At 45.1% G+C, this 13,744-nt stretch overlaps 2 protein-coding genes across 2 annotated transcripts; both read left to right on the top strand.

Moving 5' to 3' along the window:
- The first annotated feature begins 2,543 nt into the window (after positions 1 to 2,543).
- Positions 2,544 to 5,251, top strand: LOC128713312 (peroxisomal acyl-coenzyme A oxidase 3). Its single transcript, XM_053808173.1, has 4 exons — positions 2,544 to 2,836; positions 3,034 to 4,565; positions 4,637 to 4,791; positions 4,853 to 5,251. Exons 1-4 carry the CDS (start codon positions 2,544 to 2,546, stop codon positions 5,249 to 5,251), a joined length of 2,379 nt encoding a protein of 792 aa, XP_053664148.1.
- Positions 5,252 to 12,833: 7,582 nt separating this feature from the next.
- LOC128712332 (uncharacterized) lies at positions 12,834 to 13,415 on the top strand. Its single transcript, XM_053807227.1, has one exon. It carries the CDS (start codon positions 12,834 to 12,836, stop codon positions 13,413 to 13,415), a length of 582 nt encoding a protein of 193 aa, XP_053663202.1.
- Positions 13,416 to 13,744: the final 329 nt, after the last annotated feature.

The following is a 13,744-nucleotide window of genomic DNA, read 5'->3' as shown; positions in this document are numbered from 1 at the left end:
GTATGTACATGTCCACTATCGGGTTTTGGTTTTTGGCTCAACTGGAGGACAACTGCTACTCTCTGTCCCCGGTTATGACTATTTATTTTTCACTTTGCTGTACATATACTTTAATCGCGGAATCCGTGTGAGAATCCCCCGATGGTTCTCCATCAAAATGTCGCGAAAACAATTCACGCTGGCGTGTTGTGCGCCATTGATGGCCCCGTACAAAGATATTTTCAAACGTTAATCAACTAATCCTTCTGCATTACAAGGCACAACCACATCCTGGACAGCGAGTGAACATAGGCTAGTAAAGAAGGGTGATATGACGAATTTACTATTTACCTTTAAAGAAAAAAAAAACATTTGCCTGTTTTTAATTTTTAGTTTCGTTCATAAACAACTTTTGTATTTTGCAATAAATGTGTAACATTTTGAGTTTTACTCTTATGATTATTTTGATTTTAGCTTCATAGATGTGTGTCGATATGTGCAAATTAGTGAATGAGTTAGTGTGATGTCTAGTAACGCAGGAATATGTAGGATCCACTAACGAATGACTGATATTTAGTGGAAGATTCTAAACCGGGCTGTAGCTGGTAGGTTCTAAGACGAAAGGAAAATGAAAGAAAAATCACTTCAAAAGCGCCTAAAACTGCACACTGCAAAACTGTGTGCAGTAGTCCCAAAACATATCGAAACCATACATACGAGCTAAGCTGACTCTAGTACCCCGGAAGAGGGGGTCTATAGGATAGAAGGATATTAAGCACCGATGAATTACATTTTCTCTATACGTCTAAACAAACATTTTACTTCGTATTGCACTTTCTTTTACGATATCAAATCTATACGTACTCGTGTGCAAAAAAGAAAATTGACCACGTTATACTGCAATCCGATCACCAAGTAAGCTGTTTTGTTCGAAAATCCAATTGAAAATTACCCATGAACCGATTTCGCTAACTTGTTAGGAATATGCAAAAGAAGAAGAAAATACACACACACACATGTGGGCCTAATGCAGTGTAGTTCGGGCAAGTGTACGAACGAGCATAAAACGTTATTTAGCTAGCGCTAGGTAGCAGCGATACGCGTATGAAATGAATCGTCGGTGTAGCGTTTTTAGTACTGTTGTAATTAGCAAATCTTTCACACTCCTTTATGCTTATATAGAATAAATAACTTTTCAGTACACCTTTACGATGGCAGTAAGTAGTGTTTCAATAGTTCATCTGAGCCCTAGTTCAATCGTGCGCTCTTGCTCGGAAGGAACCATCGTTGAGTTATTTCAGGATATATTTTTGTAGTCTGGAGTTAGTCGGCGTTCTCGTAGATTTTGCTTTCAAAACTCCATCACGTCACCTCTATCCACGTGGACGACCTGAAAGGACTTTACGGGCTGGGTAGTCCTTTCAGGGGCCTATCATTCTCATTACGTGAACAGCCCACCGGAGCCCGACGAGTCGCTTATCCGCTGTACGACAGTAAGTTCGACATTCGGCTCATAGAGCTCGTCATTGTAGCGGCTCCTCTATTGTCCTTCTACCTATACGGGGCCAAAAACCCTTCTGAGTATCTTCCTCTCGAACGCGGTTAAGAGGGTTTCGTCAGTTTTGGACATAGTCCATGTCTCAGAGGCGTACGTGAGCTAAATAAGTCCCTATATAGTCCCAGCTTCGTTCAGCTGAAGGGGTTTGCTCTCTCGACGATGAAAATTTAAACGAACGAGAAAAGGGAGCTGATAAAACAGATTTAAGTATATTAGAATAACACAAACATCAGTGACTTTCGTATCCCCCAACACAACACGCGATAGAAACACATTTTTTGAAAGTTTGTAACGTATCGCAGCTTGAATCGATTCCAACCGTTCGTTAGTAAGCGCCTTTATCGCCTTTAGCACCAAGCGTCGCATAGAATCACCGCGTGAATCTTTGACCCGTCATAAGGTAGGGTGTAAGGCATTAATTAAAAGCTCTATCGCACTCAGTGTACGTTCGTAAGTCGCCGCCTGCAGTACGTATTGAACCTTTCGGGGAGTTAGCATACAAAACTTCCAAAATCTTTTCTAGCAAGCAAGTATTACCTAGGATTAGATTAGGTAGCAATAACGCGTATGATAAGTGTGTGGACTGTGAAAAACTTTTTAGAACTGGGTCCTTTCCGGTGTATCTTTAAAAGGTGCTTCTTCTGGTTACATGTGCTCAAGTTGTGAAATTAACAACAAACGGGAAATAACGAAACAGCCATGTTCACGTTCAGAGTTCGAAGTGCACCGACTTACGCACTCAGTTCATAACTCCGAGCGCGTAAACTGCACTAACGCACACTGGCTCGTGTGGCCTAGTAGTGGTGCTGGTGTAAAATTGCGTACAGTTTTACATCTCATTCGCCCTCGATCCACTTTGCCACTCTCATTCATTGCGTAGTAGTGCGCTGTTGAGGAGGTATCGTCGCGGTGTAATTGCTCGTTCGCGACCTTTTGCCGGAGGTATCTTGTTATCAACAAGACCCACCGTGTGCCTGTTTGTGGTCGCGTCGAATTTCGTCTTTCGATGATTTGCAAAAGATTAGCACCGATAGGTACAAGATATCGTGCTGTGTTTTATGGTGGTGGAAATGATAAGAGCATAGGTCGAAACATCAACAGCAGCGCCAGCAGCAGAACACCGTCAAAGTGGACGCATTATTGTGGTGTTTTCCTTCGCCGTGAATTATGTTCTTGTTCTGTGTTTATTTCACCAGCGATCAAAGTTGAGCGTAAACAGCTACACCAGCGGCACTTTTCGCAGCAGTTGCAGAACAATAACAGCACACAAGAGATGGGTGATTTCAATACAATCGCACGGTAAGTTCTTGTGTTTACAAAACAGTGTCGAACAAACGCACACCATAAAAAAGGGGCGAATCGCCCCTCGAGCTCAGCTGTCAGCATTAACATCGCACCATAGCAATGCGATGTTTTTTTAAAGGGCGTTCTCCATTCGTTGCTATAGTGAATTTCAAAAGCACGTGTTCTAACATAATTGATAACCGTTATTTCAGCCCCTCTGCTCAGGGAAAATTGTTGGAAAATAAGGCCTTCTTCCCCGATCTACCGGCCCGTGGTCCATTGACAACGTACCGCAAGCAAGCGAATATCGACTGGCGGAAATTAAAACTTTCCTTCAATGATGAAACATCGCTCGAACTGCAGCATCGCGTGTGGGCTTTCGCACGCAAACATCCACTGTTTGCGCACCCGAATCGTATGCTAACGATGGACGAGGAACGTCACCTAGCCACGAAGCGGATGTACGTGGTGCAGAATGAGAAGATGTTCACGCTTAGTGATTACCTGGAGCGACCCGATCTTGCCGCTATCTACCATCAGGCATGGATTGCGTACGAACCGAGCATGGCCGTGAAGTACTCGCTCGGTTTTGGTATGTTCCCGTCGGTCATACGCACACTGGACGTCGGTCGTCTTGATGAGATCGTTGAACGCAATGAAACGGGCGAATATTTGGGTGCGTTCGGGCTGACGGAAATTGCTCACGGTACTAATGCGAAGGGTATGCGAACGACGGCAACGTACGATCCGGCAGCCGGGGAGTACATTCTGCACACGCCCGATTTTGAGGCGGCGAAATGTTGGATAGGAAATTTGGGTAAAACCTGCACGCATCTCATCGTCTACGCTCAGCTGTACACTGCCGACGGTAAAAATCATGGATTGAACGCGTTCGTAGTGCCAGTCCGTGATCCGGCCACGTTACAAGCCTACCCAGGTGTTACCGTCGGAGATCTCGGTGCAAAGGCAGGTCTACAAGGTGTAGACAATGGATTCGTCATGTTCCGCCAGTATCGTATTCCGCGCGACAATCTCCTAGCCCGCACCGGAGATGTTAACGAACAGGGCGAGTTCGTGTCGCCGTTCAAAGACCCGGCCAAACGATTCGGTGCCTCGCTCGGCGCTCTCTCCGGTGGCCGCGTCAGTATTTGTGGCATCGCCAACGTTTACCTCACGAAAGCGATAACCATCGCGTTGCGCTATTCGGCCAGCCGGAAGCAGTTCGGTCCGGACGACAGTGAGGACGAGTGGCCCGTGCTCGAGTATCAATCGCAACAGTTCCGTCTGTTTCCGCATCTCGCCAACAACGCTGTGATACGCGTGTTTAACCTCTGGTTCGGAAAGGCGTACGGTGACATGCAGCTGAGGATGCTCGGTGGAGAAAACGTTGGAGCGACCGGGATGGAGGTGCACGCACTGTCGTCCGCCGCCAAGCCCGTGTGTACGTGGGCGGCCCGGGACGGTGTGCAGGAGTGTCGGGAGGCGTGCGGTGGCCACGGCTATCTGAAACTTTCGACCATCGGTGATTTGCGGGGCAATAATGATCCGAACTGTACGTACGAGGGTGAAAACAATGTGCTGATCCAGCAGGCGTCGAACTGGTTGCTGAGCGTCCGTGCAAAAGGTTACGAAAAGTTTGCTGAGGTATCGCCGCTGGGATCGGCACAGTTTCTAGCACAATATGCAACTCTCAGTAGGCGAAAGGCTAGTTGGAGAGGTCCATCGGATGCGGGCTCAATTGCAAGTAGGTGGTGTTCTTCGCGAATACGAGTTCTAAGTTATTGAGATGATGTTCTTCTCTTTCATCTTGAATAGATCAACTGGAAGCGCTGGATTGGTTAGTAGCCTACTTATTGGAGGAATCGTACCAGAAAATGTCAACTTTAAAGCAACAGGGCAAGTCTAGCTTCGAGGCACGAAATGACGTGCAATCGTTCTTTGCGCGGACACTTTCTATCGCTTATGGAGAGGTACCACCTAGCTAATATCTGGGGGAGAAGCTTATGTTAATAATGCATGTTGTCTCTCTAGCGTATGCTGCTGTACGTATTTGGTAAATTCCTGTCCAACCTTGAGGAAGGTCCCGAACGGCAGGCACTCGAGCGGCTCGGTTCGTTGTACGGTGCTGGAACAATTCTACGACACATCGGCGTATTCTATCAAGGTGGATACTTCTCCACCCAACCAAACGCAATGGCCTTGCTGCAGCAGGCCGTACTGGATCTACTACCGAACATCAAGCAAAATGCGATCGCAATAGTCGATGCTATTGCTCCACCCGACTTTATCATCAATTCACCGCTCGGCATGAGCGATGGTGACGTGTACCGGCACATGGAATCGGCGATCATGCAAGCACCGGAAGCACTCGAACGACCAAAATGGTGGCGCGATGTGGTGCATCGAGATTACGTGCAATCGAAGCTCTAATGGAGGTGATTTGGAGCGTGAAACGAGAGTGCAATTTTATCACGTTAGACTTTGTAATATTTTATTACAAAACGCACACCTTTCTTTTTGTACGACCATTGTGGGCTGCTTCTGGGCGCTGATTGGAGGGAATCAATAAAGTAATACCTCACACGCATGGGGTACTGGGATCAGGGTTTTACCACTTACTGTATAACAATACATGTCCTAATCTTCCTTTTTTTTGTTGGTGCGAATTTTATATCACTCGACCGGGGTCGGGACATAAAAAGCTGACGCTTTAAGACCATTTTGCAACATTACCGTTAAAAAGCAGCAAGCCCAAACTGTTGAAAAAGTACCGTTTCACTACCCAGCGCCACCAACATATGCCCAGGATTTCGCCTACTTTCCATTGGACTTTTGCTAACGCATTCCGTAAACAAACCATAAAACACGCTTGCTTTGATCGTGTCCCGGTCAGCTGGCCCGTTTCGGCAAACTGGTGATCCTTTTTTTGTGTTTTATGATTCGTCTTTTTACCGTCCTTCGTTTTGAGGTTATCTTGAGGGAAAACGGCGTACTGAAGGTGTACCTGCATTGGGAAAACAAGCGTAAAGCGTTGCCCGTACCAAACTTATCACTGCTGCCGATGGGTACCTATGATCTACTATTACCCTCTCCCAGTATGGACAATCTTTCTGCTAAAAGAAGACCGCTTCGGTGGGCGGAGATTGTTTACGAAAACCATCAAACAAGGGAAAAAGGTAATGGAAAATGGCCAAGGTTCTTCAAACGTAAATAAAGTGCAAGAGAAAAAAGGTCGCAAAAAAACATAACCAGCAGATGGGTAACTTACGCTGACCGGGTAGGGTAAGGCTGCGCCTAGGCGAAAAATTCCATGATGAAAGAAATTTATCGTATACAGCACACACCCTATAATAGCCAATATATTTTTTAAATATTTGGAACATTTTTTTAATGGTACTTCTAAAGGAACTCACATCTTTCAAGATTCGGCATCATATCGTGCAGCAGGTAAGATGATCGGGATTATGCTAAGTCACATCGAATAATATCCAGATTGCTGATGACGGGTGATCTGTTTGCAAACGAGGTTAGACATGCGACAATCGGTCGCCCGAAGCCTGTGTGTCCACAGCACAGGATACCGGACAATCGTCCGAGGGCCGATAAAGGTTTATGGTTTTACGATCTGTTTACGTTCGAACTGACAAACCCACCGGTGACGCCCGCCGGAGAAAATCCTGGCCGAAGACGGTCAAAAACCCATCGGGCCAGAGAAACGCGTTACCTTTGGCCAATGAGGCAGAAGGGACAACCAGGCCAAAAAGCCCGGACCCGTCGCTACTGCAATCAACTTAATTAGGTGACCTGGATGATGATGGTAATCCTGTGATGAATTATTATCATTCGACGACTGCAGAAACGAGAAAACCTTGACCAATATGGAAGGGACCACATTAGAACTGCGGGAGTGCATAAACCTAATAATAACCTAAAGAGTCGGTTAAAATGGGCTACCTGTCGCCGGTGATCCGATCGCGGCAGTGCACGGGAATGGGGTATAGAGGTTTTATAATCTTGTTAAGTTACCAGACCCACCAAAGTTGCAAACACAAACAACATGAGTGCGTAGTTTATTGGGCAAACGTTACTGACCGACACACTGTGCACACCCGCTGAGACAAATTGGTCCTGGGTTTCCATCTGGTGCCACACACTACGAATTTGGAAAAGCGATCAGGCAATTTGATGCAACGTGACGTAACACACCTCCGATCGGTTGTGACCCATTGAGCAGCGCGAATGATGATGCGACCACCAGAACGACAGACAGAAGTCAAACCAAATTATGTGCATCCCGCATGTGGGTCCCCGAGGTCTAGAATCAGTGGCGGTTGTCTGTGCGGTAGTCGTTCCAGTCACGGAAACGAGACTAATCAATCAACTGACATTACTATGGTGACATGACGAAGGAGTCACATTTTTGTCCACGGCTCTTATAATAGTCAGATTATCCAACAACTCAAAGATTCCTCAAGAGGAAGGAATAATTATAAGTAAGCATAAATCTACTTAAGAACTTATATCAGAACTTGCATGCCTGGTAAGATATCCGGAACCTTCTTAGTCCTTGCACATTAATTCAGAATCATCATCACGTGCCCCAACCATCGTGTTTATAAGACATTCCCAGCTAAGATTGCACTGTATCTTAGCTAACTTATAGAACATTACTATTATGGAAATTACAAAAAAAAACACTCAAAACTTCCGTGGAAAGCCTTGAAACTGACAAGAAGTTTTGGATTGCCGGAACTCATCGTTAATCGCACATTTTTCCAAGATTTTAGGGTACATTAATGTTAATGTGTTATGAAACTGGTTGTATACTGGAGATTTCCAAGCATCAAAATCAAAGCAACAAAATAATGAATGGAAACCAGTTAGGGAAAACCCTTCCTCGTTGCACCAAACAGCCCACATCCGGTACGTCAGGCATGTTCAGATAAACAGTTCTAAGTTTTGATAGGATAACACCGGATGCTTTGGGAAGCAAGAACACTTCCTGTTAGGATTACGGTAAAAAACACAATTTAACACCTTTGGCAGTCAAAAAAAAACATTCAGAAAACACAAGCTGCTGATATTGAATCAAGGGTAGCTAATAAACTCCACTGAACCATTTAACGTAAGTGAACCTGTGGAAGGATATGTTAATCCTTCTATTGGATTGTGGCCGCGCCCTGCTGGCGACAAATAGACCAAAGGAAAATGGATTTAATAGTGTTCTCGCTTCGTTAAAGCTCGGTCTTTGTACCTTGAATGCATGGAATATCCCACTCACCGAATGTGGTTCAACACAGTGGGTTTTTACGTACACAATTATGAATTAACTGCTTAGCAAGCTCCGGGATAGGGTTTAGGATAAGCAGAATGTGTCGTGATCGAAAGATTGCTACCCTGATACGCATTACCCCTCCTACGGGAATATGAGTCTGGAAAGCTGCATCTAAAGAAATCGTTTAAATCAGATCTATTTTTTTCTACCCACACTATTGGGCAGACTGTGTGATCCGGTCGAGACTGACCGATCGGACTGGCGACTGGACTAGACGGAGGGTGTCGATTCAGGTACGGGGAAGAGTACCTCTGCCCGTACCCGCAGGGAGAAGGAATAACCCTTTAAAAGTCTACACTAACGTTGTCTCGACGCAATTCAGAACGAGGAAGACTGTTAATCCTGTAGGACGCGTAATTAAGTTACCTTTAGCTTACTTTCGTTGTTTATAAACGAGGAGTCAAGGAAATTGGGTTATCATTCCACCGTTGACGTTCCTAAGTGTTACAGCTACTCCAAACGATTCTTCCTTCCTAATTTTGCGTACATTCGTGTCCAGCAACATGGCAAACATTTCGCAACAGTACCAACAACAGCAACCGCCTACAAATGCAACAAATAGTGCCTATTACGGATCAACCACAACTTACCAGCAACAGCAACACGCCGGAGGCAACTACTACAGCAACTACGAACCTTCCTCAGCACAGCAAACAACGCGCTGGAACAGACAGTTTAGCGGGTACACCAACAACCAAACAGGAAACTACTTCACAGCAACACCACATCAATCCTCTGCAGGTGTTACGCATCAAAGTACACACTGGTACAAATCTCAACCCTGTCAACCGAGCAGCGTATGCTACGGACAAAACCCGGGCATTGCTACTAGCAACCGGAGCGGGATCAAACGCACATACACCACCGAGGCTCCTCTCATTGACATCACGAACAATGCCCATAATGGTACAAATCTGCCCAAACGAAGAAAGTTCGCAACTATCAACACTCACACTGATCAAGTTCTTAACAATGGCGTCCAACGGAAAACTACCGCCGCTCCACACCATCTCCCACCACCAACAACTTCCTTCGATCCTTCCACGGGAAAGGTGCGTATCGAATCGATCTTTCGCCATGTTGAGCTTTTGGCGCAAAGCTACTGGCAAACTGGATGTCCATCGGCGCCGGTCTTCAAGCCAACTACCGTAGATGCATTAGAGGGACGCATAACGACACACTAGTGAGTGTTTTTGTGTGTATGGGACTGGTACGAACCCGAACACCAACAAGAAGTGTTTGTTCCTTAATGCAATCCGTCGACGGGACGATTGTGCTGATTTTAAAATGTAAAAACTAATAGCACGTAGTATTGTAATACATTACTAATAAAATAGACAAAATATACTTGAAGAGAATGTCTTTGTCAATCTTTTTGGTTAAAACGTGCTCCGCTGATGTTTCGGATAAAGTACAATAATCCGTTTATTTTTCTGTGTGGCTAACAATTAGCAGCACTGCGAACAGTGGACATGGACATCTACATCCATTACTCTTTCTGCTGGTCTGCTGCTGCTGTGGGTGTCACCGTACGGGTTTGAACGGATTCGTTCGAATACTCAGAATTTGTGCTAAACCGGCTGCTATTATTCTACTGTCATAACAAAAGGTACATTGATTCGGCGCTACATGTTTGAGCGTTGCACCAGTGTTGGTGATGAAAACCGAAGCTCATCTAGTAACCACACGTTATTTTTGGTTGGTGTATGTTCTGATGGGTGTCACCTATCGAGCAGTCTTCGAAAATCAACGGCAAAGAACGCACGCGTTTCAAGATGCGTAAAAAATCAACTGCACACCACGTTCCGACAGTGATCGATCTTACCGTACAACAGATTCCACCGGAATCAGTGACCTTTGTTGAACAGCAGCCCAACAGTGTCCAAAAGAGCGTCAAACCTGTACGCGAGAAGAACCCTACCGCGAAAGTGCGTAAAGTGTGCACCAAAACGCAAAAAGTGAGCAAAAAGCCATCCAACAAACGCAAACGTATCCAGCAGGAAGCTCCAGTACAGAATCAACCTGGGAACGGTCCCAATGGATTGTATCAGCTCGATCTAACCAATCTAATTAGTCAGAAGCTGAAGACGCTGTTTGAGCCACCGGTGGCACACAGCAGCAGCACCTTGCCATCGTACGATCCTCGACATATCTGGAGACGCCAGCCGATGATGATGGGATTTGTGGCGCCGAATGTTGTCACGGGGCAGAGGGTGACGCGTCTTTCGCCACCGCACAATTGCTGTGTTCCCGGGTGCTCGCAGGAAGCTGTTGTATCGAGTGCGCTTCGTTTTGTCGGCAGTCCTCCAGGAATTGGTGGCCAACTTGGAAGACGACGGTTCTCCATATTCCGAAGTGTGGAATTGATGGCACAAAGCTCGTGTTTGCCGTCGACGTACTAATCTCGGTCGCGTTATAATAACGAAGATGCCACGGGTGCACGAAACATGCTGGAACATGTTTATGTATCCATTCTGCTACTATGAAGAAGTTCGAACGTGTGAAGTAGCTGTTTTCAACCACGAATGAAAGGATTATTACTTGATATAGAAATAATTTCAAAATTATATCCAAAGCAGAGATTCTCAACTTTACATGATTCTCCTCAACGAATTATTTATTCGAATAAGCTTTTCTTGATTAAAAGATCGGTCTAATTTAATCTCTCGAAACAAATTACGTAAATGTTAAAATATATATTGCACTGCTAGAGAACAGTGTGTCGTAAGAATTACTTCTTACTTCTTCTTAAAGGAGCATTAGTGAAGCATTGCTTCATATGCAAACAGTCGAACTTGTGCGTATGAGCTATCGAAGGACGAGCGCATTCCAGTACATCCAGTGTTTGCTAAGTTACCGCAACGATGAATCGGGACAATACACGTAGCCTACTTGGAATGATTCCGAATGATTAAAATCGGCCTATACCTTATACAATCGATAAATTTGTCGAACGCTTTTTCTTTTGTCCCTTTACTAATGTTATATTTGTTTAGTGCGCTCTGGTCAATAAATGTGAAACACCGAGAGGAACTACTCCTGCTAATGGTCCTGCTGCGCCAGCATACAGATACATATTCCATACAACCATTCCGAAAAAAGGGGGCAGTGCTCGTGAAATTGACTTTTTCTTTGTTCGGTGCGATCCGCAAACGAAACACTGTATATTACCTTCGCCTTCCGAGGCACCTAAAGCAATACAGAGATGATGAAAAGATGCGTAAAGCTTTTGGCTTAATGTGCTCCCGTGCAACGACGATCGCACGATTATCCGAAAATCTGTTAGTAAGTGTGTGTGTCAGTGCGGCTATGGACACAGGTACCGGTCCGCCCATCAATCTCCGTCTCAAGATTTGGGATCTTGCGGCCAATGTTTACATGAAAAATTAACTCTTTAAACCAAAAGGATAACACGGTCGAATTCGCTTCAAGAGAATGACCGGTAGAGAACCGACGGGTACACAGCAGTACTTTGGAAGGGGACAGAGTAGACCGCCCAATAGACGAGACGAACGTATTCTAGGTAAAATTCAACCACCGGTGGAGGATTTTTACCTTTATCTATCCTTCAGGAAATCCCATCGACGCTACCTGCCGTTCCAAAGTACTCCGGTGCTTTACTGAAGGAAGCTGCATGCTTTCGCGATCTTAAAGTAGCAAAAGAAATTGTGGGATGGATAACAAAGATCCGTGGGAGAGGTATACGCCCCCCTGGAATGTGCTAGTTAAGCTTCACTAACGCACGTAGAAACAATCCGTTTTATGGTTTAACGGAAAAAAACTGTACACTTTTTGTACCGATTCAGCCTTAAATTGCTGAAATGATGGGCGGTCCGAGTAAATTGAAAGACAAATGTGTCCTACTCGATGGACACCGAAGATATCGGTGGCACATTCGAAGGCGACGAATGAAAACCAAACTAAGGGTAAAGGAAGGAAACACAAACTCTTTTATGTTACTTTGAACCATTCCAATGAAGAAGTATTATTATAAAATAATATTCATTTTAACATTTTTATTCACTACTACACACACACAATTTAAGCTCACCAAAAACGTTCACACGTGATCTTGCGAAAACGAGAACGTTTCATCGGAAATGAAAAAATAAATAATAAAGTTATAATTAAAATTCAACACGAAGTGTTGGTAGCCATACCGCATATACCTTTGTAAGGAATAGTAAAATACTTATACCAGTCGAAATTACAGGTACGCACATAATGGGAAGATCGCCACAGGTAACGCGAACATGATCTACCTCCACCACCAAAAGGATCGCACAAGTGTAGGTAACATTAAACGTAACGCACGCACATTGCGTTTCTTTCCCTCTACTCTTCGTAGTGCGTGATTTCCTGAATGCGTGTCCTTTTCTTGATGCTCTTACCTGTAATATTGGTATAAAGCGATCGTACAACGATCTCTCTCAGTACATTTCAGTCAGAGCAGTCGTCGCAGACAGTGCAGTACACACATCGTGCATCTTGAACGAGCTTTCGTATCGCTGTATAAAAAACTAACCAAGCACCACGGATACAATGTATAATCAAACGTTCAACGCCAGTTCTTACGGTGTCGGTTATGGTGGTGCAGATCATCAACAGCAGTACTACTACCAGCAGCAGCAGCAGCAATACCAACAACAGCAACAGGCTCAGAAGCAACAGCAGCAAATGATTGCCGGTATCATGGGTTACTATCCACCGGAAGCGGCGGCTATGTTCTACAACCCGTATTCGTACGGTCACGACCAGTCAGTGCAACAGTACGCCCAACAGCAGCAACTGGATTATCAACTAACTCCTGCCCTGTACCTTCTGAACCAGCAGGCTGAACTGCTCCAAAAATCACTCGCCAAGGGACAGGCAAAGAAACCGATCGACGGCACAATTAACAGCAAGCCTCAGCGTAAACAACGTGGTCCGTACAAGAAGCGCACCAACAAGACGCTATCTCCAACCGTTTCACCAGCACCAGAGTTTGTAACGGATACGGAGCGCCTGTCGTCGTCCGAACTGTCCAGCAGCAACAATCGTTCCACCGGTTCCGACGTATCAATCCCAACCATGGATAGCAGCTACCAGTACCAACAGCAACAACAACCGCCGCGGAAGCGCAAAAGTGACCCCTGTCTCGTGATTGACCAGCAGGAACACAAACAAAGCCGAACACTGAGCCACAAACAGTCCATCTTCCGCGATGTATCCCTGATGGCCGTAAGCTCCTGCATTGCACCTGCGGTCGAACAGTGTTGAGTAGGCCGATGGCCTAATCGCTGAACGGAAGTGAAACTTACAAACAGCGGGCGGCAGTTCCTTAGCACCACACATCCATTCCAACCTGATGTTGATCAAACGACAGAAACGAACGAGAACGGTCAACTTAAAATATTTAAACAACTGTTTACGGAAAATATAGTAAAACGAACAATTACTAAAAAATGAATTGCTTTTTTTGTTTTTGAGGTTATTAATAGAATGTTGATCACATTGTTTTATTTGTTTAATTTGTTTTATCGGTTATTGAAGATCGTATTGATAGCTCCTCTCTTGGGTGTATACGCGGATACAGCGAGACCAGACAA

This window comes from Anopheles marshallii, chromosome 3, assembly GCF_943734725.1.
Source record: "Anopheles marshallii chromosome 3, idAnoMarsDA_429_01, whole genome shotgun sequence".
Taxonomy (NCBI): domain Eukaryota; kingdom Metazoa; phylum Arthropoda; class Insecta; order Diptera; family Culicidae; genus Anopheles; species Anopheles marshallii.
The sequence above is the reverse complement of the archived record's forward strand: the minus strand, read 5'-3'. Positions and strand labels throughout refer to the sequence as shown.